Below are 27,258 nucleotides of genomic sequence, written 5' to 3' on the forward strand. Positions count from 1 at the left end.
TCAACAATAAAGAGTATATTAGAGGCTTCTTTATTTGTCAAGTGAAACTAGCTTACAATGTTATTCTAACACGCCTGCAAAATTATTCCTGGCCATGTATTTTTTTAAAACTGATCAGAGATAACTAGTAAGTGACATCACTTTTAAACATTTTATGGCTTTTCTACAATGTTAGACCTAATGCATACAACTGTTTGGCACACATGATAAATACTGGATTTTAAATACTTTACCCAACTAATTTTCTAAAAAATTAATAATTTTTCTTCAATAATTCAATTCTCATTTGTGATTTGGATTGAAATTAAGGCAATTCAACCATCACTCACAGAGAAGAAACCAGAACTCATTACAAAGCAAGAATGCACTGATTTGAATTTTAAACTGTTAAGTTTCTTGCAGTTAATTGTTAATAAGTCCTGAGCATCACAATGAGAAATAGATTTACTTTAAATACCCTTTCTTTGCATAATAATTTGCAACAATCTATACCCATTTTAACTACAATTTTCACATTACCATTTTTTTTACAGCTTAAGTGCCTTTTACATCTACCTTGCAAGGTAATCAAGACAGTCTATTGGCAAATGGGCAGTCTCAGCCAAAGGGAATGTTGTGTTCATTCAAGTAGGGATGAAAATGACTAAAAAAAACTTTGATTTAAGCAGTCTGTTGTTTTCTTATACACATTTCTTTACAGCCTCAGCTTTAAAAATACCCACACACAACATGCTATGTAACTTACAAAGCAGAAAGTTATTTTTTCTGGCTGGCAGCTCTCTACTTTGACTACATATACCTACCTATAACTTTTATTATTGCAAAAAATTTCATGTGCACATTGGCTGTCTTTTATGTATGATGGTAAAGATTTGACAATAGGTGCCATACTTTTGTCCAAATAGTGAGAAATGAGTTCAGTAGCTCACCAACAGGCAGAGACAGTGGGTTAACCTGGGTTGAACTCTAGCCATTCTGACAAAATAAAGGGCTCATGCTTGAAATATTAGCCTTGGAAATTCTTTATGGTGGCCAATTGACATTTTTATCTACTTAAGGGATAACACCAGATTATCAGTGGACTTAGACCCAATTTCAAAGAACCTTCAAGAACTGGCATATGTCATGTTTGCCCACTGGCTGATAAATATGGATATCTAATTATACTCTAAATATTTTGTAACTCAGCCTCCTACAACACCTGAGTGAAGTAGTCCAGAAATCAAATTTACTTGTAAGTAAAAATTGTTTCTGATCAGTAGTAACACTGTTACTAGAGATTTAGATATACATAGATATACATTTTTTAAACCAAATTGACTTTTCCAAAAGCTTAAAGCTTACATTAGATATACATTTCCAAAAGAAGACTTTGAATTGAAATTTCTCATGCAAGGGTATCTTGAGGGATTGTCCTGGTCCTAAAGTTATCCAACAGTCCACTGCATAGAAAAGATTGAAATGATCACAGTTAGAAATAATGGATGAGATACAAAAGTGTGCCGTCATGTTTTACTTAAATCATAACATAAAAGTTGCAAATAACAGTTACTTTTCAATCAAAAGTTTGCTAAGCACATGGCATCATCTGTACTTATTTCATAAATTGATTTCTCAAACTGCTTAAATTGTCTTCCTCAACAATACATTCATCCAACAAAAGGTAAATACTAAAAATAATGAGATATTGCCGAATGACCCAGCAGACTGTCAATGATTAAATATGTCAATACATCCCACTGATTTTTTCCTTTTAAGTTTAGGGTAAGCAGTTTTTGTACTCCTTGTAATATTTTAACACTGTTTAAAATACTCCTTAGTGGAAAGAAGAAGCCTTCATGTTATCTGGTTGTTTTGTGTATAGTTTGAAGCTTTGAGTGGCAGAGTTGTGAAAACAGGTGTTAATGGTTTCTCTAACCCTATTTCAGCTCTGCCGCTCTAGATTTCCACCCACATATAATACCACTTTGCAGAATACATGTACACAAAGGCTGCTAAGCTACAGGTACTTAGGTCATCAAGTGACTTATACCCAAGAAACTACACACTGACCCTGTTGAATAAGACCACTCAAGCCAAACTCACTGAGTAAAACATTATAAATAAATCACTTTTGATACAAAAGGCATCCATCTTAAAAGTAATTAAAAATATAAAAGATAAACTTGTTCATGCCAAAATGTGCTAACCTTCAATCCCCCATCAGAAGGACCATGCCTCAAAGCCTCCCTCTCAGCATCCTCTCTTCGTTTCTGTTGTCTCTTGAGTCTCTCTGGATCCTTAACTCCGCGACCATCAGCCTAATTAAGAATGAGAAATTTATAAGCCCTATTTTGGTATGGAGGTACCAGTGAATTCCCTTTCATGAAACAAAAGGCTAATTTTTATTTAAAAGACAATCCAGGAACAGTAAAAGTGCACCATCACAAGTGCTACCAAAAAAGAAATGTGGCATTAAAGGCAAATAATTTCCTGATAGAGGAGGGATATTATTAGAGGAGACATTTGACCCACTCTACAACATGTGAACTAAGGATCCAAACCATGACAAATTTCGCATATTAAACAAGAAAAAGGCAATAAAAAATACAGACAAATTTGGTAAAGGTATACTGAGTAAAACTGAGATATCATTACCTGTAAGTAGTAAGCAAGTGCTTTACATAACATGGTAAATGACCTGGAAATAAGCCCTTTTTCAGGGGACGGAGGAAGGAAATGATGGTTTCTTTCAGTCAGCTTTTCAAGAGGAGGGGTCAACAGGGAGGAGGCAGAGAGAAAAGAAGACAGGAGGCAAGAGTCAAAGGTGCAGGAGGCTGGAGAGTATCAAACCAGAGAATTCTGATCAACCCTCCTCCCATTCCTTCAAACACAAACAGCTAGAAAAGCCTAACGCTTAGTGACATGATTTAAGCTTATTCCGTGCAAAGAGAATTACTTCTGCCAGAATTCTTTGAAAAATTATTTAGCCTTACTTGTTGCTGTCGTTTCAACGCAGCCTCCTCTTGCTGTCGTCTTCTAATTTCCTGTATATCAAATACGCAACAATGATGTCTTCCACGGACCCAAAAATACATACAAAAAAATGGCGCTCAAAGAAAAATATTTATTTCCTGTGTATATCTGCTCAAAAGCCCACGTGATTATAGTGAATGTTATTACGATAAACTTAGAATAAGCCAAGCTACAAATCTTTGCAGAATAACGCGTTTTTCACTCACCGGATCCGGGGTTTCAACCTCTGGTTGTGGGCTAAAACAATCGTAGCAATTTCCCATTACTGTAAATTGTCTCTACATGTCAAATTTCGAGAATTACTTGTATTAGAAAACCATAACGAAGGAAAGTGAAGACACTGGCATGAGTACAGACTCCTCCTTTGTGGAGTAGGTCCAAAGCTCATGTAAGATACATAAGGTGTCCTTTTAAAACCTCTCGCTGTAGGAGGGGTTGGTAGCATCATTAAGTCGCTCTCCGCTTGGCTGCTATAACATAACAGTGATGTTTGAAATATCATTTTTTAATTGAGATGGAAATCAGTGATATCAAACCATAGGATTATCTACAATATCAAAGAATTCCTACCCCTATTTACTCCAAGAGTCTCTCCTTCCTACAGGTTTCAAGTTTACACGAGAGGGAAGGAAAGGAGGGGGGAGGGGGAAGGGGGGGGGTTGTAGAGTGCAACTCAAATTAGTGAGGTTCTTTGCCGCTTCCAGTCTGAAAAGCCAAAAATTCTGAAACTAAGGTTCGAGATTCCCGTCCTTTTCCACCCTCTTAAGGTGGGGAAAATGTCTTACATAAATATAAAAAAGTATGAGGCTTTCTGAAAACTTAACGTATGCAGTAAACGCTTCTCAAATTTTCCAAGAATACCCTTCTAACACCTTGGTTTTAAAATTTTTCTTTCCACCCTCTACATACCCCTCCCTGACCTCTTCCTCAGCATGTACAGCACATTTGTTAACCACATCAAACCATTGTTGGTTTTGAATAAAGGGGGCTAAGTTTCTAAAGAAACTGTAGTGCTGCGTTGGTGGGAGAGTATAACAAGGTAATTTAGTGTTATCAACCAAGTTAAAAACGTAAATTGGCCATGGTAAAGAGTTTAAGTCTTGGTGGACAATTTACTTTTTTAACTCAGTTGATAACACTAAATTACATAGTCAGTTTTGATCTTTTAACTTTATTTACAGCTTTGAAACCCCAAATAACATAGGGTTAATTGTGGAATTAATTGGTCAGAGAGGGCTCGGCAGGTCCTTCCTTCAATTTTTTTTACTTTTTCAAGAGAGGGAACTTAAGGTAAGAGGCACCCATAAAGGTGTTACAAGTTATGTGTGTAGTGTAGTCAAGAAAAAAAGAGAGAGGCAATTGATAAAATGACAGGAAATCACAAGAATCAATACAATTAAAACGAGAAGTAACCAGATGGTAAAATAGTTTAATCAAAGACGAAAAAAAAAAAAAAAAAAAAGAATAAGAAACAGTAACACTGCCATAGCAGGATGAGCACGCATCCTGAAAGGAGACATGAAAACAGAATTTCACCTAGCTCTCCAATCACAGCACTTTACTGAATTAAAAAGTCATGTTGTTATGTGCATCAAGGTGAGATGTATCAAGTCTCATAGTAGTGAGTATTTTCTTTAAATGGAAACACTACTATAAGTTTTAACAACAAAACAAGTGAAAGAGATCCCTCCATACACACACAATACCTTTAAATTTGAAAAATATTCTTTCTTATTATAATCTATTTTTGCCAAACATTTACTTGCTAATTTGTTAAGCTAAATAAAGCACATACCGATGCAAACTAGAGAAAGGTAAATTATCAAGAAAATGTCTTGAACTCATTCATGTACATGCTGTACTTCTAAGTTATCAATTCCTGTAACCCAGTGATGGATGCAAACAGTTTTGTAACCAAAACCTGTTTTGTTATGTGAAAAACTGGTCAAAATCAAATAATTACCCTGTACAAGGCTCTCATTCAATTAAAACTAGCCAAAAACATGGAATATTGAAAATTGGCACACTTCTGGGAGAGGGTTGTGGAGATCACCTCTGTCTTGTTTGCTGCCTGGATTGAACTTCTTCACCAAACTGAGAGTCTTGCACACGCTAATCAACAATAAACATGTGAACAATTTATATGATTTGATCAAACACTATCCCATGCATCTTAAAAACCTGATTTAGATGTTTAAATGTTAGGAATTAAACAAGTCTGTATGGTGCATGAATTTTATTTATAGAATATGTATTAGAATACTTTCAGTTTGTATGCTATTTTTGACTAACTCCTTTTTCAAAACAAGTTCAGTTGGTGTGACTGGGTTCTCATTGACAATGAATTTGAGAAAAAGATTAAACGTATTTTGAGAGTACCATCAACTTAAAATGCAATGAATATTACAATTGCACTGTTATTTCAATTTTATTTTATGTATTGCTAAAATGCTAATTTGACTTTCTGAACAGTTTTCTATAACTAAAGAGCTATGTGAATAGTTAAAATAGTTTTTTTTCCTTTCATTTTATTTTCCTCCCTGGGTAACATCTTAATCTAAATTACACCATAAGGCGGTATCAAATTATTTGCTTCTGAAAGAAACAGTTTCCAGAAATCTTCACAATGCTGTTTTATCATTCAACTCAATCTGCCTTTATAATAAAGTTCTTACCACAAGGGAATTTAATAAAGCAATTTTCATTTAAAATTATTCTGAAGTTTGTTTCTTGTAACAGATAATTGCAAGGATTGCAATCCCACAATCATGTAACTCATCAAAAACAGATTTCCTCCAGAGAGTCATCAAATTACACTTAGTATAGACCATTTTGAGAGAATCTAATTATCATTCAAGAACTCCCCAACCAAAGGAAAAGAATAAAATGAAATAAATACTCTATCGAAAAGGAAGGATTCTGCCTTTGTGACTTTTCCAATTCTATCATCCTTTGGTAAGATTATTACCAAAGATGATAAATTCCCCTAGTTAATTGCAAAAGCTTGAAACAATCTTCAACTGGACCCACTGTAACGATTCTGAAAAATGAAAGAAAAGAAAAGTTAAAATTTTCATCACTGACTTAACACGCGGTCCTTGTTCTATTTCAAACAAAAGAAAGACAATACTCTGTTTTACTGATGCAAATGATTAGACTAAGCAGGAAAAAAAATTATTGTGAAAGATTGAGTAGCTTTTTTTAATTCCATTAAAATTTTTGACATTTAGTCATCATTACTGTAAACCCATAAAATCATGTTACTTTTCAATTTGTCAAATAAGAAATAAGCACGTGCCATTCCCACCAGCAGGCTTTGTTTCCCAATACTTGAAAATAAACACATCATTCTTGATTCTTATTAATAAAAGCAAAATCTTCATGTTGAACATAAAGTCCTTCACTGACCATGCTTGTTTGGTCAAGATTTCTGAATATTAGCCTCATTCTTTTTGTGTATTTGTTTTGAGAGACCTCAACTTTTCTTGGACCATAAACACTCAAAAGAAGGGCCATCTTGACCTCACACTTGGTCAGTAATGCATATATATTGAGAACTGATTGCAACATTTACCTGTATTGTTCCTATCATTCCTGAGGCCATACTTGACAACTGTAACAAGAATCAGAATAATGTCACAGCAAACAGAAATACTTATTGTCAGGTAAATCTACAATTAATGTCCAAATTTTTAAAGTACAAGTAACTAATTAATAAGTAATTATTAGGGTACTCCTCTTTCACTTCTATAATCTCTATTGTTAGTATCACTGTCATCATTATTTGGTATCAATTATGTCTGGTATACTCATTTACTCAGCATTCAATATCTATTTATTTGTAGACACTTTCTCCTATCATCTTTCTAATCTCTCAATTACTAATCACTGTTTTAATTTCTTTATTTCGTTATGGGGCTTTTAACATGCTACAGTATCTTAACATCGATAGTATTCCTACCTTTCCAGTCACTCTAGCAACTCCCTCTTTCAGCTGTGAAAGATCTGCTGATGAAAAACTGCCAGAGGCATCTGAGTGAAGAATAAGGAAAAATAAAATGCATACCATGATTAATTTGGACAAAAAAATCAAGAGTATTACCACAAGGAAAGGATAGTATTGAACTGCAACCCTTTCAAGTTAATAGCAAAATGATCTCCAGTATTAAAAATAATAAATGTTTACCAGTTCCTGTGATACATACCCTTACACATGAAAGTAAGTTCTAAATTACATTATTGCATGCTTAAATATAGATATTTCCGGGTTAGTTTCAGCAACTCATGATGACCATAGTCTCAAAGTCTGTCCTTAGTTTTTCAACAAAAGTAAATAATACTCAGTCAATTTGGTAGACTGATTTTGTTGCTAATAGTCATCCCAACAAAATTTCTTACTTGACCGAGAAGGTCTGCTATCATCATCACCAAAGAGGTCTGCACTTGAAAGACTGTTAGATCCTTGAAAACGATCCAGTCGTGACTTGATAGCATATTCTTCCTATAATACCATGAAAACCAAAAACACACACAATAAGCTTTAGAAGTACTCAGTTCTGAGGCTACATTTACATGGTAATTGGTGCTATGTGAATACACCTCATTTACTCCAAGTTCAACTTCTAAGCAATGAACGTAGTATAGAGTGTGTATTTACGGTATGTCTCTAATGACCAACTTGAGCACAAAATTGCCCAATGGTGCACTATGGAAATGACTCCGCCAAAACATTATGGATTTCATCTTACAGATCATTACTTCATCATACCTGGTCATTGCCAAAGAACTGAGTTGATGAAATGCTCTTAGAGTTTCCAAACTTTCTTTGGGCTTCATCTACATATTAAGGATGCGTGTTAGCAATATAATGCTCAGTCAACAATTGACAGCAATGTAAAATAATCAGAATTTTTACCTGTTGATGACACATTCACAGGCTCTGAATCTCTCTTTCTGTTTACCCTGCAAAATATAATAAAAACAGTGCAAACATTTGAGTTTGAGGTTCCAAACTTTAACTAAAATTTGCAAGAGTTCCTCTTATCAAATGTAGTGGCAAAGAATTTCTAAGCCCTGTCTGCATGTAACCCCTCCAACTGCAAGAGCTCCTGTAAGCAACCATCTATTGCTTACACCTCTAAATGAAGCCTGACAATTAGCAGTATGAGAGTGGCTCTTGGATGGGGCCAGCTCCAATCATAGTCACTTTTCTTTATTCAGAAGGTGTGGCCTTACGAGAGTTTCCTCTGCATAGCACTTGAAAATATCAATTATAGAATGCTCCAGTAATGAGGCAAAATGAAGATGAAAATCAAATCAAAATCACAAATAATCACCTTTCTTCACGACTGGAGCGCCTCTCACTGGAGAAAGATGAACCTATTTCATCCCTGATAAGTGCAAGTGACAAATAAAGTATGGTTAAAACCCAACATTGGTAAAAATAACTTTGCAAACTAATTACAGTACTTATGAACAAATAATCACCAGCCCAGGCTATGTATAAAACAACAAATTTCATTCAATAAAATAACCATTTTCATCTACTCTGTAATACCGTAATTTCCGGTCGTTTACCAGCACGGCCAATTACCCGCACCGGCCGATTATTGCATACGGCGAAAAAAAAAGTCAACAGATTACCCGCTCTGGTGGATAACCTGCACGTTGTTATTCAACTTTTTGGTGGCGAAAACGTGACATTAAGGTGATACATTTCAGTCTTTTAAAAGTTGTCTGATCCAACTTTCGAAAACTTGAAAGCGACTTTGTCGAGTTTAAAGGTCAAAGAAATTCAGACATGTGCACAATTCTGTGTCAATATTAGCATGCACTTTATTGATAAGATTATACAGTAAAAACACTAGCGGCCCATGCCCAAATCTCAAAGTTTCATACTTGACAGAATGCAAATTTGTGGCCACATTTTGTGCGAGCAATCGTTCAGCGCCATGTTGATTTGTTGAAAAAAAGCTGGGTGAGTATTAAAACTTGAATTATAAAGTACTGTCAGCGATTTCTGAAAAAATCGATATCTCCGGTTCTATTGGGCCTAACAAGTCCCTTAAAACGGGAAAATTCTCTTTAGCTCAAGCTAGTGTTAAATGGAAATTTGTTACTGATGCACCGGATATCTATGGATAATTTTTGTCACCATCAAGGTTTTGTTTTCACGCGTGCCGATAATAATTTGTTCGTCGTGCAACTAATTATGCGTGAAATAAACTCGAGTCGGCATCATGTTTTCGTGCCGCTTTGCGGCACTATTAACACAATAAAATTTACTTGAGAGGTGGAAACGCATGTTGGTGATATTTTTTTCAATTCAACTACCACTGGATTTTAAAATTGTCACATAACCCACACCTCCCTATTACCCGCAGTGGCGTGCGTTTAATGCAAAATCAACAGATTACCCGCGGGTAAACGGCCGGAAATTACGGTAATCATGGTCAGTAAAATATCTATTAGTAGAGGAACTTGAAGAGTCTTACTCTCAAAGTCAGAATACCCTGAGCACTGAAAATACATCTACATGTATTTCTGGGACATTCTTGTGTTGAAAACATTTGAGCCAATCCAACTTGAAATACATTTTACTTAAAAAAAGGAGGGAGTAATCACACAGTAGTAACAGGAAGACTATGAATGGTGGGTTGATGTTTGTGTGACTGGTTACCATAACAACCATTCTTGGATTACTCAAGGTGTGCAAACAACATTTAAAATTTACTAGGATAAAATTAATGTAGCTCTTCCCATTTTCTAATCCAGGCACCCTCTTAAAAGAGCTACAATGTAAAAGCATGCTAATCACATTAAACATACCTATCTCGACCTCTGTCCCAAGAGCTTGATCCAAATGGACTATCATACCTAATCCCAAGAAGAAAGTAAACGGTAATGCAGTTAAAGACAGTGAAAAGAACAACCTATTGTTGAGGTCCAGCAGAGTTCATGATTTTTCAGTTGTAAGCTGAGGCAAATAACTCATTACTGAAATAGCTTTGTTGTTTATAAGAGTTTATGGAAATAACTCTCTAAGAGCTTAAGGAGACAATATACTGTACCATTTTTCAAGGACAAGCCAAAAAAAAAAGAAATCATGCAGGAGTAGGAAAACTGATAAGAGCTAATCACAGTTAGAAAGTATTATGCATCAGTAGACAACTCTTTGCTGCTCACCCTCTTGATTCTTGACCAATAAAAAGGGGGAAATATGCATTTTGTGATAATAGTGATTAGTACTTGTCACAGACAACACCATGCACAACTTTTGGACTAGTTTAATTAAACTACAAAGGATCTGCAAATAAGATTAGGTAGTGGCACATCCACAAATTAAAAGCTCTTCCACAACTGTTTCAAGGTAGAATTGGAATTCAGAGTAGACTAATTGTGCTTTCTTGCACATACATGTATATTGTAGAGGAAAACTGGTTCAAACCTATGTGAAGGTAACAAGATAAAACTCAACCCAAGATATGGTGATAGTTTAAATAATGTAACCAATACCAGTTAACACTTGTTGGAGGCAAGCAATTTCCAAGTTGTTTATTGACTGAATTGATTATTGATTGTATTACTTACAGTGGAGGTGGTTCAGTGAAACTTGTGCCATCCATTCCATAGCTACATATAGAAGAAGAAAAGTATCTTAGCTCAGTAAAGAGAAACAATGTGTAACTGCTCAAACCTACATGTATTAATGTACATCAGTCTTTTATTCCAAACTAAATTGATGCATTTTCTACAGTGGATATAAGCTGACTCTTATGATCACCTACAACATATAGTTTTTAACTTACATCTTTTTATTTACCAAACATTACTTATCCTGCATTTGGCTGCAGCACCAATTCATTGTTGCTGGCCTAGTTAACAACTACTATCAGTGTAACAACCCAAATGAAATGAAAGTGTTTCAACTGCTTGTGAGGGGGAATTGGACATTTATCATCTCCAGATATTACCTATCAAAGAAATCCATATTAGAGTTTGAAGACACTCTGAGTTTGTCAGCAAAAGATGGCTGGGTCTTAGTAGGCTTCACTTGTTCAACAGTTGCCATAGCAGCTGATGCTGAGTGACCTCTACCAGGAGTTGTTGTCCCTTTCCTGCCTCCACTGACACCCATTCCAAGGCGTTCCAGCTGAGCAGCCTTTTTGGGATCAGAGTGACGCAGCTTATCCTCCTCTTTCTTAAAGTTGACTGGGTTGTATGCTAGATTTGGAGAAATAAGCTCTGCTTCTGCTTCTTTGGCATTCATAAGAGCTGCTTTTTCCTTGTCTTTGTCCAGCTGTTGGGCTTTTGACTCCAGTTCATTAAAGTTTGTTTTCACCTTTGGGAACAAAAATTTTAATCTATATTAAAAGTACAGACAAAAGAAATCTTTTCTTGAGGTTCCAGACCTCCACTAAGAGGGTATAACCCAGTAACGCCAATAATCTGATAAATAACTCCATTATTTATTGTAAATCACATATGAGGATTTGGTTTAACATCAAGTTGACAAACATAAGTGTTAAAGAAACAAACCTTTGTTGCTCCTAACCCGCCCTTCTTTGCTCCAAGCTTTAAGGTAAAAGCAAAGTAAAAAATGTAATTGTCAAAAAATATAGAATACACTTTACATGAACTAATTCATTATAACAAGTAGTACAAAATTGACACTAAGCAAGCTACCATGCAGTGTAAATGTGCATCACTTTGTTTCAAACTGTGATCAAAGAACATCTCTTTACTCTATTAACTGGATTAATTTATAGCCAAGGGAATCTTCAAGTTGGTTTCAGCTTTTATTCAAACAGCAACACATTGTAGTAGCATGAAACTAAAGGATCAATAAAAATGCTCAGACACAATTTTGGTGGTAACTCTTCAAAATAAAATTGATGACATGAAAAGGACACCTCACCCCTTTCTTTTTGGCTGTAACTGGCTTCCTTGTTCCTATTGTAGGCACACGGGTTTCTGAAAAGGAAAAGTATATTTACAGACCTGTACATCTTTCAGTACTTTGGAGTTTAATGCGTGCTACCCAACCACTGTTGAGATTTCATAAATGTGTGCAATTAAAATCCATGAGTATTCTCAAAGCTTTTGCTTGAGTTATCAAGCTGTTGACTGGTTTTGTTAGAAGAGGATAAGTACATACACATTACACTGTATCTGAAGTACATGTAATAAACATCACACAAACCTTGCTGCTTTGGTGGTGAGACACTGAGATCTTCCATGTTCTTGCTTAAATCATTTCCTAGCAAAAGAGATTAAACAAGTTGAAGTAACAGAAGACTCTAAATCAATTAACAGTTTCATCATGTTTGCTAATTACACATTTCCCAAGTCAATACACAATTTTCATTTACCAGAGTTGTTTCCATTCTTTCCATTTGTTGGTATCATAACTGTCTGTTGAAAAGATTGACTCTCTACTTCCTTAAAGAAATCTTGTTCTTTACGATCAGGAGAGTTGGGTGACTGGGGTCCATGGTGACTGTCCAAAAGTGCCTGAAGTAGAATGAAAAGGTACATGAAACTTACAAGAATATGTATAGAGTTTAAGCAGACATTAGCACAACATAAAAACCTGTCTCAGAAACATTTAAAAAATACTTTCCCTCACCTGGGTTCCATATTGTTGTAAGGCCTTTGTTGCTAATGTTGCAATTTTTTCCCTGTACATCGCAGCCACGCGGCTTTGCAAATGAAAAATAAGAATACAGATGCACTTAAATCAAGGATCTGCCTCATTTCTTTTTAAATACTGCAGATTTGAGTTTGCTGCCCAATGTAGTCACCTAAAGGACTAGCAACTTCACTAGGCATACCATACCCCTAGTGAACACAGATGCAATCAGCTCACAACCTACATGAAATGTATCAAATACACCTTATTACTAACAAATGATGATATATACTCAGTAACACTGACAATAATCATGGTCAAAAAAAGTTTTGATAGTCAATAGCTCACAGAGGATGATGAGAAAAATTACTTCTTGTTGCTATGTTGATAATTTTCAGTGGTTGAGAAAGAGTTAAGTAGACAAGTAGTTCTACAAATCATATTTAATTTACAAAATATCTAAATATGAGTTTAGATTTTCCCCTTGAGAGAAGATCTTGAGCTGTTTCTTTTGACTTTTGACTAATGCATACTGTGAAAATAATAATTTGCAAGGTTATTGTAAGAAACATCAGAGAGAATTTGTGAGAAGTTCTGTTGCATTTGTAATGATGCAAGCTGTTTGGATTTTTATCCAATGAGTACAACAAAAGGTAAGAAGCTTCAACTTTTGTTAATAATCAATTCCTGTAAATTTCTTTGTTTCCTTGTTTTGAGACCCTGAACTCATTTCAAGTATTTGGAAACTCAACACAAGCCTCAATCCTCAAAGTTTTTGGGAATTGAGGATTAACAATTGAGTTTCAAGGGACTGCCACCTTACTTTAGAGTGGTAGTGTAATTAACAAAAATTCAACCCAAATTTAATTCATAAAATATTTAAATGTGCACTAAGATTTTTCCTTTAAGAGAATTTCTCCAGATGTTCCTTTGCATTTTGATGTTGACTTTGCATTTTGATGTTGACTTTGCATTTGCAATAAGGCTCCCTACAAAGGGAAAAACTGATTTGTTGCTTAGTAATGCACATCTCTTAACAAACAGAAAACTCTTCTTTTATCTTTAAATTACCTTTTGTATTTAGCAGATGTGTCTTCAGTTGAGAGACCGTGCTGTCTGAAGAAGGCATTCTAAGCATAACAAAATTAAACATCTTTAGAAGAAAATTCAAAATCCATATCAAAACTACCTAAAAAAATAGCTTTACCAAGATCTGATTATCTAAATGTGAACAACATGGCAGAGAGCCATGTCCCTCATATGACTGCACTGAAAAGATTAAGTCAGGCTTTCTCTCAGACAGGGGTTAACTAAAAACAAAAAGGTCATCTTGCCTTGTTTGTTTAATCACAATTGTAACAAATTTCGATAACACTCCTGAACCACCAAAAACTTTTTAAAAACAATATTACTAAATAGCTAAATACAATCAAGCCTCTCAGAGACAATATCTGCTCTGACTGAAAAAAACTTCATTCATATCTTGTGAAGCAATCTGACACAAAGTGTTGAGAGACTGTTTTGGTTTGGCCATTGATACACATATACAAATGCTGTGGTTCAATATTTTTAACATCATAAACTTTATCTTCAAGTTATTGTTGTGGGTGTTGTCAAAAATTGTCTGTAGATTTCTCCAATTCAAAAGAATTACAAACGCTGCTTTCTTCTTTGAGCACCCATTTAAGTAAAACTGACTAAAGTTAAGATAAAGATTTTAATTCTTGAAGTGTTGCGATGACAAAATAAACTTTATCATCAACATAAGACCTTGTCTGTGTAAGCATTCAACGTTATTTACTATTTTAAACTCTAACCTTCAACAAATAACCCAGTCTATCAAAAACTATTTATAAGCAAAAGCGAAAATTAATATTTAACCCTGTGACTAGTCAACAGGTCGTTTGGAAAACCGATCATGAATAAAATTTGTAAACTGAAAATTTAAAACTGAACTTTTATACAACCGGCTTCTAAAAACTTGTTATAACCGTGTTACACTTAACAAATGTAAATCAAGTGAAGTGCTTGTAGAGGAGATTTTATCCCTTATAATCACAACCTCAATCAAAGTAATCGACGCTAATAATCGAACCACACAACACTGTATCACGTAATAATCTGGTGTTGATTTCCCTACTTTTTTTTCGAAAACAGCTGAATCACGCCATGCGAAACTACTATTAAAACCCTGATTTACCAAAGAAATCCAACCACCTACAAAAAGACGGAAAAACCTTTGAATAACTTAATTAGTCATGTCTAAAAGCAAGTCAGGATCACCCCCTGACACAACTGATCAAGAACCTTCTCCTCCAACTATCTTACCGCTTTTGCGTTTCCGCCAACTTGCATTGCCCTCAGTTGTAGCCATGTCCAGTTTGTGTCCAATTGGGTGGATCTTTGATACATGAAAGACGAGATGAAATAAACATGTAAATCTAATCCATAGCGTGTTACCAAATGAACAAATCATTCGAAAAGGAATTTCGCATGAAAAAAAAGTCGTTTCGAAGATCTCCGTATGACGATCATTCCGCTTTGTTTTCTTAGGAGGATTACTCCCCTGTGAAAAGAGAATCTGTTGAAAAGTAACGTAATGTATTTTTCTTTACCTAATAAAGGTTAAGTGAACACCAAGTGATCGGTGAACAGCGGAGCAGTCGATACATAGAAATACTCCGTAAGTTACTGATGCCCATGTTGGATTGTTGTGTCCGCAATCAAAGCACGTCTGAAAAGGAAAAGAAACTTTTAGACTCAAGCGAAAAGGAGCTAAACAATAGAATAAAATAACCACAAAGTTAAATCTTAACCTTATTGTCGGGTTGAGATTTCAAACGTTTGAATATTGTGGTGATGTCTTTCGGACCAGCAATTGCATCCGCCATTTTTTCTCTTCCGAGAGAAGTTTGGAAACGTCATCACTTAACAATATCACGTGACAAGAATTGTTCTGAGAGAGGAAACTGGGTTTCGATAACGCACTGTAACGAGGCACTTGCAGCCCGCTAAAGTGGCGGGAAATTTAGATTATCCAAAAATATTTTTAATCGTAAAGAAAACGAACATCGATCGGTTATGTTGCCATTTGTGGCTTTTTAAATTGTAGGAACATGCTCTTTCTTCTCTCTGAAGAAAAGTGATGTTAACGAAATGCAGTCACACGCCCACAGTCAGCTGAGGCATCACATTCAGCAGCCTTTATTCAAGCTGACAAACTCACTTTCTCAATCTCAAACTCATTCAACAACAGCCTCGCAATTTGTGAGCCCAACTGTCAACAAATCTCCGTATCATGGACATCAATTAAATATCCGACCTGTGAACTCACCCTCTAACAGCAATTTTCGCCCAAAATCACCAAGACAGAAGGAAAAAGGTAAATTTATCTGCTATAACTTTACTTTTGCGGTGATGCAAATTCTCGTTGGAAAAAAAAAAAACAACAACAACAACAAAATAAAAAATTTAAATAGCTACATTATTAAAAAATTGGAGTGAAGGCTAATATATTTACTCATAGCTAGTAAATTATGTATTACTTGTTAAAGTTCTTTTATTTATGAAGCGTTAGAGCATTAGTGAAATTGAAGTAATTGTTCATATTGGTAATATTGCAGAGGCAGACAAAGCGGAAAAAGACAGGACGCAATCAGCTGAACGAATTCATTCCCTTCACACCCGTCTCCATCAAGAAGCAGAAAAAATCAGGAAATGGAAAACGTCCACAGAGATAGAAATTAAAGAAAAGGTAATAAAATTCAAGCTGTTCACAACCACGATGTTTCTCAAACCGTGGATATATTACCATTGTGTCAAGTTGTGTATTTCAATACGTAGGAGAAAAAGTTACTGGAAGCTGTTCAAACCATCGATTCTCAGAGGAAGTCAATTCTTGATTTACAGGTAGCCTTATTTGTTTGTTACTTTATTTTAGTAATTAAGAATGAAATTTTATACCACACAATTTTTTTTTTCATTTTGCAATTTTGCGAGCAAGTGAAGGTAATCGCATGAGGCTGAGTAAAATTAAGGATTGATTTCATGCGTGTTTTCAGAAGTTTCAAAAATTGCACGAGTCACAGCAACGAGTGCAATTGTTGCAACTTCTTAAAACACGAATAACATTAATGCTTAATTTTATGAGGAAACAAGCGATTCACTGTTTATGATATTAAGAGCAAAATTTTCTCTTATAAAGAAAGATCAACAACGCACGCTGTTGCGCATTCTCGTAGGAAGCCATTTAGTGTCCAGTTAGCGTCAGTGAAATGTTAAACGAACTAAGCTGCTGAATGAAATTCTCTTTTTGCACAACAACGCCAAAGTAACGGAAACAACCCTGCTGAAGAACATTCGCCATCAATGAACTTATAAAAGTTTTAATCAAAGTTGAGCCTTTTTAAATGTTTCTAAATTTTGGTAACTGATCGGGGTAATTACTAAAATTAACGAAAATTGCCATTGTCTCAGCCAATCAGCATTTAATAATTTTGCACATTATTTTAATTATCTCGCTATTATCAGTTTATTGCATTCCTTTTCGACTCCATTCAATCATGCAAAGCTCTGTGTACTTTTTAAAGTGATAAAGCTCTCAAACATTTCGGTGTGAGATGAACATCATTGAGGACTGTGCAAGAATTTGCAAATTTATAGGACTGACAAGACGTCTAGGAGATGATAAGACTTTGTAAACAAATCAAACAAGCGTTTGCCCAATGAAGACTCGGATTTTTTCTAGCATGAGCATGTCTAATTTGTTATACTGAGATGCCAATAACATGGTTCAGTTTTAAGAGAGTTTTTCTCCGGTCTATCTGTATGGTCCACCCGTGTTCATCAGTCCAATAATCAGTCCTATATCCTTGCTTTGAATGGTGATCACAAGAAACAAAAGAGTAGATGGAACAAGAACAACGTTTATTTTTTACGCGAAGGTCAGAAAATGCAAAAAGAGGTATTCGAAGGCTTTCAAGTGGTTATGAAAGTTTATCAAAATGATTACCATTTTACTTGCACGCCATAGCCAAGTATTATTGTTTCTATTGTGCTTTATATAATAAGCTCAGTTATGCACGTATTCTGATTGGTTCTCACTTATGATCTATTGGAGGACAGACTATAGATGACGTCATCATTACACTTTTTTTTCCGTATATTTTTATTCTTTATTATATAAAACAAATAGATTCCAAGTAGATTCCATCAGTGACACACTCAGCTCCGCCTCGTGTGCCACATTTTTGTTCTTACCACATTTTGACGTTATCTGTGATCTATTACTGAACAGACGCACGACAACTTGGAATCTATTTGTTAAATAGCAGGCAAAAAATTTTATGATGTATGCGACTAATAGTCTATTATAGCAACTTCTATTGAAGATGTTTTTTTTTTTAACCGGCTGTACTTAAATTTGTTTTTATAGTTTCAAAATGAAAGCCTCAGTTCAAAACTTCAGGAAGAGCTTGCAAATAGGGAGGAGGTGGAACACAAGTAAATCAACACATCATGATAAAGTTTGAATTAAAGATGGTGATAATAATAATGAAAACAATATCATTAGTTTCTGTATAGTTAGTCTACAAGCGGATGAAGACGGGCAGCGGCATACAATGATGCAAACCTGAGTTAAGAGTAAAGAACTAAATGCTGTTGACAATGAATGTTATTCTAAAATCTCAAGATCCAATTTACTGACACGTATGTTAATATATCACAAATGTAAATATAATTTTTTGTTTTAGAATCGTTTCTACCAGAGATTTGTGCAATGTATTGAAAGATCACGCTGCAAAGGTGGAGGAAAATATTCTTAAAGGTAGGTATGTGTCGAGTTTCTGAATTTAGATCTCCAATGAAGGTGAGTAGTTAGAACTATCAACAACATAAACTAAGAGCTATTTTTTGTTTTTTTGACCCATGCAGGAGAAGCTGATCGTGACGAACTCAGATTTGAAGATGAAAAGCGTGTTGAGCAATTTCAGGTGATGCTGAATTCGTAGTTGTTGCTTTTCATAACATCCAGATGCTATAGCAACGAGTTTAGTAGAGGAATCTACGACCAGAGTCACAGAGAACTGCTAGAACTTTTAAGACCTTCAAAAACAGTATAAAATAAATTAATCTTTGGGGCCTTCCAACCTAACTTTTTAATTATTGTTATACTATTGTTACTTCATATGATTATCGTTTTTACTTCTTTGCATAACGTGGATTTGTTCTAGATTGTATTTTATGATTCTAACTTTAATTTTTTTAAATTTTTAAATTTTCATTCATATGTTATGATATTTACTTTTAAATTGGATTTTGATTCATGTAGAATGCCTGATAATAATAAACTTGTATTGTATCCTAGTTACAAATGTCCGTATTGAATTCGCAGTAACCTAACATGCATTTTTTTTTGTCAGGAAATGGTCATTAAGTTCCAGGATCTACAAATCGAACACACAGCAAAATTAAATGAAATGAAAACTAAACGTAAGCGTTTGTGTTTTTTTCCAAACCGATGGGTTCTTTCAACGTCTGTTATTGACCTCACCTACACTACGATGTTCTTTCAGTTAATGGGCAGAGACAAGAGCACGAAGACTTCGTCATGGAATATACAGAAAAACTCCAGAAAGCAGAAAATCAGGTATCGGTGTGATGTCACTCATCTGCTCACCTTTTACTTTAAAAACTGAACACACTTTCACTGATTCAGAAACGGAGTTCTTTTGGAAGGCATTTATTTAGGAAACTACATATCATACAATCTACCGTTGCTTCCTTTAATCATTCTTTAAACTTGCGCAGATACTGCTCCTCGAAACTGACAAGAAAACGAAGGAGAACCAAATTTCCACGATGGAGGCAGCTTTAGAGAAGAGCAAAGAGGAATCTACTTCTTTGGAACACGAGCTAGGCAATTTGCTCTGTTAATATAAAAATTATGAAAATAAACTTTGCATTAATTTCTAATGAAATGGAAATAGATATGCATTTCCTTTCATTCTTAGAGTGCAATGCCCCCTTCAAACTTCTACTTCTCAGGTTCTTTTCTTTTCTTCTATAGCTCTTTTGCAAGATAAACTGAAGAAATTGGAAAGTATCATCACCTCGCAACAAGTCCAAATTCAAAATACAGAGGACATGTTGTCTTTCAATAAGGTGCGAAAAAGTAAAATGCTGGCTTCTTCATAAAATACCATCTAAAGTTATGGGGAACGGGCGAAGAAGAAAAAATTATTTATTCTTCACCAAATTACTGTGTTAAAACATTTCGCGTTTCATTTTGACTCTGTAACGTTCTGTTTCGGTGTGCACTTCAGCAAGAGTGCAAGAGAATCGAAGAAGAGCGAGAAGCCATCCAATCACAGTTTGAGGGTGTCCAAAAAGAGAACCAAGAATTGAAAGAGAGTAATCTCGAGATGAAAAAGGAGCAACGGAAAATATTGGACGAGCTAGAAATACAACTTTCTTCTCTGATAAAGGAAAAGAAAAAACTGGAAGAGGAGTAAGTATAAATATATGTCGTTAAAATAAAACTGGTATGGCCCAGAGACGAAACTGATACTGGTACCACTATGTGACGTTAATAATTTGCTATTTTATTCTGTCAAACACATAACACTTTTTCTTTCACAATCAAGGCTACAAAATCTTACCAAAACCAACGAAACGACAACAGATGAACTGAAAAATCTACGGGTAAAGTTTGGTAAGTTTATGAGTTGATTGCTTTAAGCAATTTCCTATCGACTCCTTTATATAGGATTGAGGCCTCTAGCGCTGGCTGATAATATTTAATAAGCTTGTCATGGCAGTTGTCGCGCTTTTGATTGCGTTCTTAAGCCTATTTAGATATATTACCTATTTTAGTTAAAGAAAGAGTTAGGGACTTGCTTATCTGCTAACAACCCCAACAGTTTTTCATGATTACTCGACCTTATCGTGAAGAAATGTTTTATTGCGTTGCAGAAGCTCTAACGAGGGAGAAGGAAAAATCAGATACTTTAAACGATCACATTCTCAAAGAAAAGGTAACTTTGAAAAAACTGTCCTGACCTCAAGAGAAAATATTTTGCCAATATTGTTATGGATCGTTTTTGTCTCCCTATCCAGAATGATCTGATGAAAGCTTGCGCAGACCTGCAGGAGAACTTGTCAAAGGAAGCGGAGAGGGTATCATCGAAAGGAGATTTGTTGCGGCAGTCAAAAGAAGAGCTCGGCGAGCTACAGGTCATAGCTTTTATTTATCGGTTTAATGTATTTTTTAGGGTTCAATTTATCGAAATCTCTCCTGAACTTTTCTTATCTTCTTCTCGAACCATAGGTTTCTGCTTAAAGTTTTGTTTCTTTATGTACGATCTTCATTTTCTCCTATCATTACTCAATAGTTGTTTGATGTTTAGGAGACCAATTCCTCCTTAATGAATGAACTTGAGCGAGTCAACAAAGTTAAACAGGAATTAGAGGAAAAGATCTGCATATTAACACTTGCCTCCGAAGAGAAACAGGTAAATGTGCCTGCTGATTTAAACATTACTGTAATATTACCAGCTGAAGTAGGTGACATTCGTTAATAATTTTGACTAATATTATAACCCCTTTGTAGAGGACAATAGGCGATCTGGAGGTGAAATTCTGCAATGCAAATTACAATGTGAAATACCTAACGGAAAAAGCACAAGATCTTCAAACAAAGCTTGAAGATGAGAGGTACCCTCTACATAACAAAAACTAACGGTACATTTATCTAAAATGTAGATTATTGTCTTAATCGGACTCTATCTGATCTTAACCATATATTTAGGGCTGTTTCAGTGTATTGGCTTTCTTGAACTGAATTGATGTCTCTGGTGGTAGCTTTTAAAAAATTATTTTGCTTTCGTTTGTGTTGCTTTAGGAAAGAAAAAGAGCAGCTCCAAATTTGCTTAGAAGACTCTAAGGTATGGTGTCTGTTAAGTCAAGGTTGTAAGTGAGATCCATTTTATTCGTGTAAGGCCTCGCCAGCATAACGCCGGATAATTTGAAAACGTCACTCGGTTTCTTCCATTCCTTGGAAATCGGATCTTTCCGAAAACGCTCTTCGTAGTAGTTAAATTGAAAACTCGGCTCTGATGAATATTGTTTGTACGCGATTCTTTTAATCTCGATCTTTTAACGTCTGCCGGACTTGAATAAATGGAGACCCACAATATGAGTGATCTAAGGTCAGTCCACAAAAAGCCGGAAAGATAGAGACGGAAGTCGCTGTTTTCAATTCTAAGAAACTCCACTCCATTATAGCGTACTTACTTCAGTTTCAAGTCATATTTTTTCAAATATTTGATAAATCTGTTTGTGTTTTCTCTGCCTTAAATAGGAATCTGAGAGAAAACTTAGAAATGAAATCAGTATTTTCGAAGGAAAAAACTCAGTACTGGACAAGAGCTTAGCGGTATTTGTTTATAAATTCTTTTTTCTGTTTGCTTTGATGTTTAATCATTTTTTTTAAATGAAAAAGAATATATTTTTGTCGCAATTATTATACCAATTCATGTTTAATCAACAGGAAGCAACAAAAACAGGAGAGGAGTCCAATAAACTCATTGAAAAGCTAGATGGAGATTTTCAGAAACTTCAGTAAGTTATTACAGCTGATTAGGGCCGATTAATTCTTCCCCTCCAGACATGAAGCATCAACTACAGCCGAGAAAGGAGGGATCAAAATAATTTTGACGATAAAAACGTTTTCGAAAAATTGTATTTCTTACACGAGAATTTAAAATGCGAACCCGTTGCGAAAAACGTTTATGTTTCTGTGCCCTCATTTTCTTTACTGCAGCGTAAAACCTCTAAAAATATTCAATCCAATGAACCTGAAATTTAGCATATTACCTTTCTTGTTTTCTTGAAATCATCAGGAAGAAATACAACAAAATGATGAGTGACGGAAGAGTTCAAGATGAAGAAAGGGCGACAGTTTTAGAGAAAGAAAAAGACAACGTAATTGACCTGGGTTGTGGTCATTTTTATTAGAAATTTCAAATGTGGTTGAAGCTTGTTCATACCAATTTATCTACTTAGGTGCATTTCAAGACTTATTTTATATTACCAAATTTAAACAGAATCGATATCTAAAAGATGACCTGAAAGAACAGACCAAGAAGTTGGAAATCTTAGAAACAAAGGTAAGCAAGAGTTTATTATGTCTTACTTCGATAGCCACATTGAAACGTTCAGAATCAATTTCGTTTCGATCATGATTAAATCGATTAATTTTTTAGTGAATTGCAAAGCCAATTCTGGAAATTTCATGAGCATAAATTTGCAATCGTAAGAGTTGGGTCCTCTTCCCTCCCATTTTAAAACACTTGGTAAAACTTCGAGTGAATTGCTTTTGTAGGCAAAAGGTCTCCAGGACCAGCTTACAGCCAAAACTAAACAAACTAAAGAACTGCAGCAAGAAGTAAGTATATATCCAGAGGTTATTTGACAGAACCCTATCACCAAATTAGACTAAGGTTATATGACAGAACTAAATTAGACAATCTGAGTGCTTTTAATGACTGACCATTGATGTTACTGTTTTTTATTGCACAAAGAATAGGACGATGAAAAGCAAGGTTACCTCCCAAACCAAAGCTCTCGAAAAGCTAGAAAATCAGGTAATTTTACGATAACCCGGAATCCTCCTCCAGAACGATAATGTATGTATTCACTGATATTCATCCTTTTGCTTTAGAAATCAAAGATATCCAGTGAACTTGACGCTTCAAAAGAACAGATTAAAGATTTTTCAGAAAAGGTGAGCATAATTTAAGTTCCATGTTATACAGCTGCGATTTAGATCGTTTACACCTCCCATTTTCAGCTGGCTTCTTGAGTTAAATAATAGGCACGCATGTTGTTAATCTGTTTATTTTACTTAAATTAAATTGTCACAAAGAACGAGGGACCGTACTGAAGTCATCGACAGACAGGTGTTGAGTGGTTTTAGGGGCTTTTTACTACGAAAAATCTTGGTGCTACTTCCAAAACGGATTGTTCAAGTTGTTTTACCCTCCAATTCGTATTTTCCTTCAGGTGTTCTTATTCTTTATGACGTATTCTTGAAGTTTCTGGAATCGTAGTTCGGTAATTGTTTTAGTTATGTTGGAACTTCTACATGCTCATCCCATTACAAACAGAAAAATAGCAACAAAAGAGCTCTCGAATAAGCAAGTAAAATTAAGCATTTTTCTTTTTTATCGGAGGTTCAAAACTCAGTACAACATGTCAGGTAAAAAATCAAGGCGGATTAAAGAAAATAGCGATGAATCTAAAAATGCGTGTTGCTTTTCAGTTGGAGGCTACGAAAAAGGAAATCATCAAGAAGTCTGAAACAGCGGAGTATCTTGAACAACAAGTAAGATTAATAGCATTTCACCAAGGGCCCCCGAATTTTAAACTGATGTATGTTTTCTTCTTAATTAACCAAGTTACTTTGTGAATTTGTAAGGACACTGCCAGGGTGATTCTATTCCCCTAAATCTACTACAGTTTTGAATTGAACATAATTAAACAGGTTCAACAATTCAAGGAGGAAAAAGAAAAAGCAATACAAGATAAAGAAACAGTACAAAAGGAATCTGAAAAGCAAATGAATGAGTTATGCGCAACATTGGAAAAGTACAAGGTAGATTAAAAAAAACAAGACTTACAAGACTAGTCTCTAACGAGAAAACTGTTTGGTTTAATTGAACACAAAGGAACTCAATAGACATTTCTGACTGGGGTTTTCCTATAATTACCTATGAAAATTTAATTTAGCTAGATACGCTTATACATTTTAATGCTTTATAGTAAGGGAATGTAAATTAAAGTATTATTGTTGTTGTTGTTGCAAGAACATAGCATCCTTTAATCCAGTGTCATGATATCCCACCTGAATAGTGATGGCACGTTAACTAATGGTCGAACGGCCTTAAAGTCATAGAAGTAAATCATAAATTAGCCCAGATATATTTACACTGCGTGAGAGAAGGTTTAATTTGAGCATTAAGAATGCTGAATTTTTTCGTAAGCCTTTCCTAGTATGTGCATAGTGATAATTTTGTGAAATCCTCCAAGATCAATCACGCTTTCAAAGATAAATTTAATCGTAAGTATAGTTGGGTTTTTTTCCTCAAAAAAGGTAAAAAGTGCAAGTTAATTTTCTTAATCGACAGCTGGAAAACGAAAAAATAGTGGCACAAAAGGAGCGAGAGCTGGACCTCTTGCGTGCTAATGCAGAGAAAGAATCGCAGGAAAAACATGTAAGTACAACGAGGCTGAGCGAACGTTTGTAGCTATAACGAGCAGTGGTGAAAAGTAGGTCCCATTATTTCAACAGTTTACTTCTTTTTCTTTTGATTTTTTCTTCCCTGCAGGAGAAACAACTTATAGAAGCCAAGAAACAAATAGAAAAATTAGAGAGAGATATATGTGATCTTAAGGAGAATCAGGTATAACTCTCCAAGTAATTCCTCCTACTGGGGCTCGGTAAAATATGTTGTCGTTGTTATTTAGCTACAGTGACCATTTCTGTTCCATAAAAACAACTAAACATACTCACAAAACAAAAAACAAACAAAATAAAAGCAGAAAAGGAAATACTGCTTATTTACTGAATTCAATCAATTATTAGCTACAAAACTGACCGACTTTCGAGAAGAATTGGGGATTTTCCTCTTCGTATGTATTGTTTACCTAAGTAAATGCAATGTTTTCCTATCTATATCACTGATTTTCGATGCCTCCAGGAAAAAGACAGGAAAAGATTAGAGTTCGAAAAATCTGAAGCAATCCAAGTTCTGACGAAACAACTAGAAGCAAAGGTAACCCTACGAAATATTCCGAGTGTCATCTTAAAATTTGTCTCCATCGCCGCTTTCAAGGTCGTTAATTCTATTTTTACTGCTCTCCTTTTAACTACCTACTGAACTAATACGTTCAGAATGAAGATATGACGCTGTTTCAAGAAAACATTGGCGAAAAATACCACAAAGTAAGAGAATTATGCAATTTATTCAGCTAGAATCATCTTTGTGTATCTCTCTCCTATGATCAATATGATTATGTGTAAGAAGTAAATTATACGCTGATAGCTCTTGAGTTAGGCTTACATAATTTGATCATTTTAATTTCTTCAGACTTCTTTTTAATGTGCTGCTTAGCTTTGGGGAATTGATAAACCTTACCCTTTCATCACCTTTTTTTTAAATAAAGAATCACATTAATACTTTTGGTTCGATTTATCGTTTGCCTCAAGTCTACCAGAAGTTCGCGAACCCCATCTGTAGACGGGAAACTCAAGACGCCAAAACTACCAGATCATAACGAGGTGGAAGCGACGCCTCAAGATTCTGCGGTGGTTCCTGAAACTCCAAAGCAGCCTCGTGGAATTCTTAAACTAAACGAAGCCTTTCAGAAAAAGAGGAGGGTAGCTTTCACTACTGCAGGGGAGCAAGAAGAAGGAGACGAGAAATATACTTTTAACCTCACCAAGGTTTTTAAGTGTTATTTTGATTCCAGATATTAGTTGTATTTCATCAATGCACCATCCACACAAGATCTCTGCTTGTTTTTTGAGGACAGGTCGGAAGAACAAGTCCTGGCCAGGAAAAAGTGAACCAGAGGAACAAACTACGATCGAATGTTCGATTTTCTCCAAAGCCATTTAGCTCGAACAGTGAGCCCTTGTCCACAAATTCCCCATATCTGGAAACGCATAAACTCAAACAAATCCCACGAGGAAAGCCAATGGCTCCACAAACACAGAAGAAGGTGATAATAGTTACTTGACTATAGAATTAATTGTTTTGCATGTTTTTCATCATGACACTCGACGTGGGTGGGTTAAAAAGCTCTGATAAGCCTTAATCGTTTACTTTCTTTCAGTCCTTTCTTAACATGTATTTACATGGTTTTCTCATACTAGATGAAAATCCAAAGTGAGGAATCCGAGGAAATGGCCAAGTTCAAGGAATTGTTTCCAGACATGAAAAGTCCGGATTCCTTGTACGATAAGTCTCCGGTAAGTTGGGAGGGCATAACTAAAATGGTATTGCCAGAATTTCATAAATAATTTATCTCTGGAAAAATACTAGAGCAAAACATCCCAACATACTGCCCATCGCTTCTTTTTCGAATACTGTATTCATGTTTAAACGTAGTAGTAATCTCTATATTTTAAATACCATGGGGTGTGATATTTCTTTCACCAGGTGAAGTCTCGTGGGTTGCACCAAGGAATGAAGCCCCCATTCAAGAGCAAAATAACCAAAATAAAACCACTTGCGCGTAAAAAGAAAGAGAAGCAAGAAAGTATTGCATGGTTTGACTCCGACGCACTATTTGGGTTTGGAATGGATGACGAATAATTGTAGAAGGCCTGAAATTGGCCTGAAGATTTTAAAAACCTTACAATTTTGTTTTACTGAGTTTGTCGTGGTACTCGTTGTGAACTTCGTACCTTGAAATTTCGCTTGGATTACGAATCTTTAGGACCAATGTTGTGAAAATTTTAACAATAAAAACAAGAGCAAATAATCCGATTGCTATCCGAACCATATTGGAAAAAACGTTTCTTTTCTTCTCTAGGAGATTCATGT

The 27,258-nt window shown here is 35.2% G+C and overlaps 3 protein-coding genes across 4 annotated transcripts; 1 reads left to right on the forward strand and 2 right to left on the reverse strand.

The window, feature by feature from the left end:
- Window positions 1-14: 14 nt before the first annotated feature.
- LOC113683087 (small VCP/p97-interacting protein-like) lies at window positions 15-3,616 on the reverse strand. The gene is made up of 4 exons (XM_089198484.1): window positions 3,222-3,616; window positions 2,976-3,026; window positions 2,190-2,300; window positions 15-1,442 (listed from the first exon to the last, which is right to left on the reverse strand). Exons 1-4 carry the CDS (start codon window positions 3,276-3,278, stop codon window positions 1,428-1,430), a joined length of 234 nt encoding a protein of 77 aa, XP_089054610.1. The 5' UTR covers window positions 3,279-3,616; the 3' UTR covers window positions 15-1,427.
- An 808-nt stretch (window positions 3,617-4,424) lies between these two features.
- Window positions 4,425-15,589, reverse strand: LOC113683082 (ADP-ribosylation factor GTPase-activating protein 3). The gene is made up of 19 exons (XM_027200282.2): window positions 15,463-15,589; window positions 15,262-15,380; window positions 14,975-15,047; window positions 13,718-13,776; window positions 12,644-12,716; window positions 12,387-12,528; window positions 12,218-12,274; window positions 11,933-11,988; window positions 11,554-11,589; window positions 10,989-11,356; window positions 10,606-10,647; window positions 9,844-9,891; window positions 8,352-8,405; window positions 7,931-7,977; window positions 7,784-7,851; window positions 7,414-7,516; window positions 6,977-7,047; window positions 6,590-6,628; window positions 4,425-6,055 (listed from the first exon to the last, which is right to left on the reverse strand). Exons 1-19 carry the CDS (start codon window positions 15,535-15,537, stop codon window positions 6,032-6,034), a joined length of 1,554 nt encoding a protein of 517 aa, XP_027056083.2. The 5' UTR covers window positions 15,538-15,589; the 3' UTR covers window positions 4,425-6,031.
- Window positions 15,590-15,643: 54 nt separating this feature from the next.
- Window positions 15,644-27,228, forward strand: LOC113683069 (uncharacterized). Of its 2 annotated transcripts, XM_027200270.2 has the most exons (34): window positions 15,644-16,028; window positions 16,270-16,400; window positions 16,490-16,555; window positions 18,081-18,148; window positions 18,400-18,473; window positions 18,581-18,639; window positions 19,069-19,138; window positions 19,222-19,295; window positions 19,457-19,565; window positions 19,716-19,810; window positions 19,972-20,156; window positions 20,293-20,360; window positions 20,621-20,682; window positions 20,765-20,881; window positions 21,055-21,159; window positions 21,258-21,361; window positions 21,549-21,591; window positions 22,008-22,082; window positions 22,197-22,267; window positions 22,549-22,630; window positions 22,753-22,815; window positions 23,031-23,093; window positions 23,230-23,292; window positions 23,370-23,432; window positions 23,970-24,032; window positions 24,192-24,302; window positions 24,835-24,921; window positions 25,036-25,110; window positions 25,408-25,482; window positions 25,602-25,652; window positions 25,917-26,153; window positions 26,243-26,431; window positions 26,586-26,681; window positions 26,872-27,228. In XM_027200270.2, the coding sequence occupies exons 1-34, from the start codon at window positions 15,803-15,805 to the stop codon at window positions 27,025-27,027; spliced, it is 3,276 nt and encodes a 1,091-aa protein (XP_027056071.2). In that variant the 5' UTR covers window positions 15,644-15,802; the 3' UTR covers window positions 27,028-27,228. The 2 variants fall into 2 exon arrangements, with proteins under 2 accessions (XP_027056071.2, XP_089054611.1); XM_089198485.1 differs by lacking the exon at window positions 25,602-25,652 and having other exon boundaries at window positions 26,872-27,226.
- The last annotated feature ends 30 nt before the right edge of the window (window positions 27,229-27,258 follow it).

The sequence above is a fragment of the Pocillopora damicornis genome, chromosome 2, assembly GCF_964200805.1.
Source record: "Pocillopora damicornis chromosome 2, jaPocDami1.2, whole genome shotgun sequence".
Taxonomy (NCBI): Eukaryota; Metazoa; Cnidaria; class Anthozoa; order Scleractinia; family Pocilloporidae; genus Pocillopora; species Pocillopora damicornis.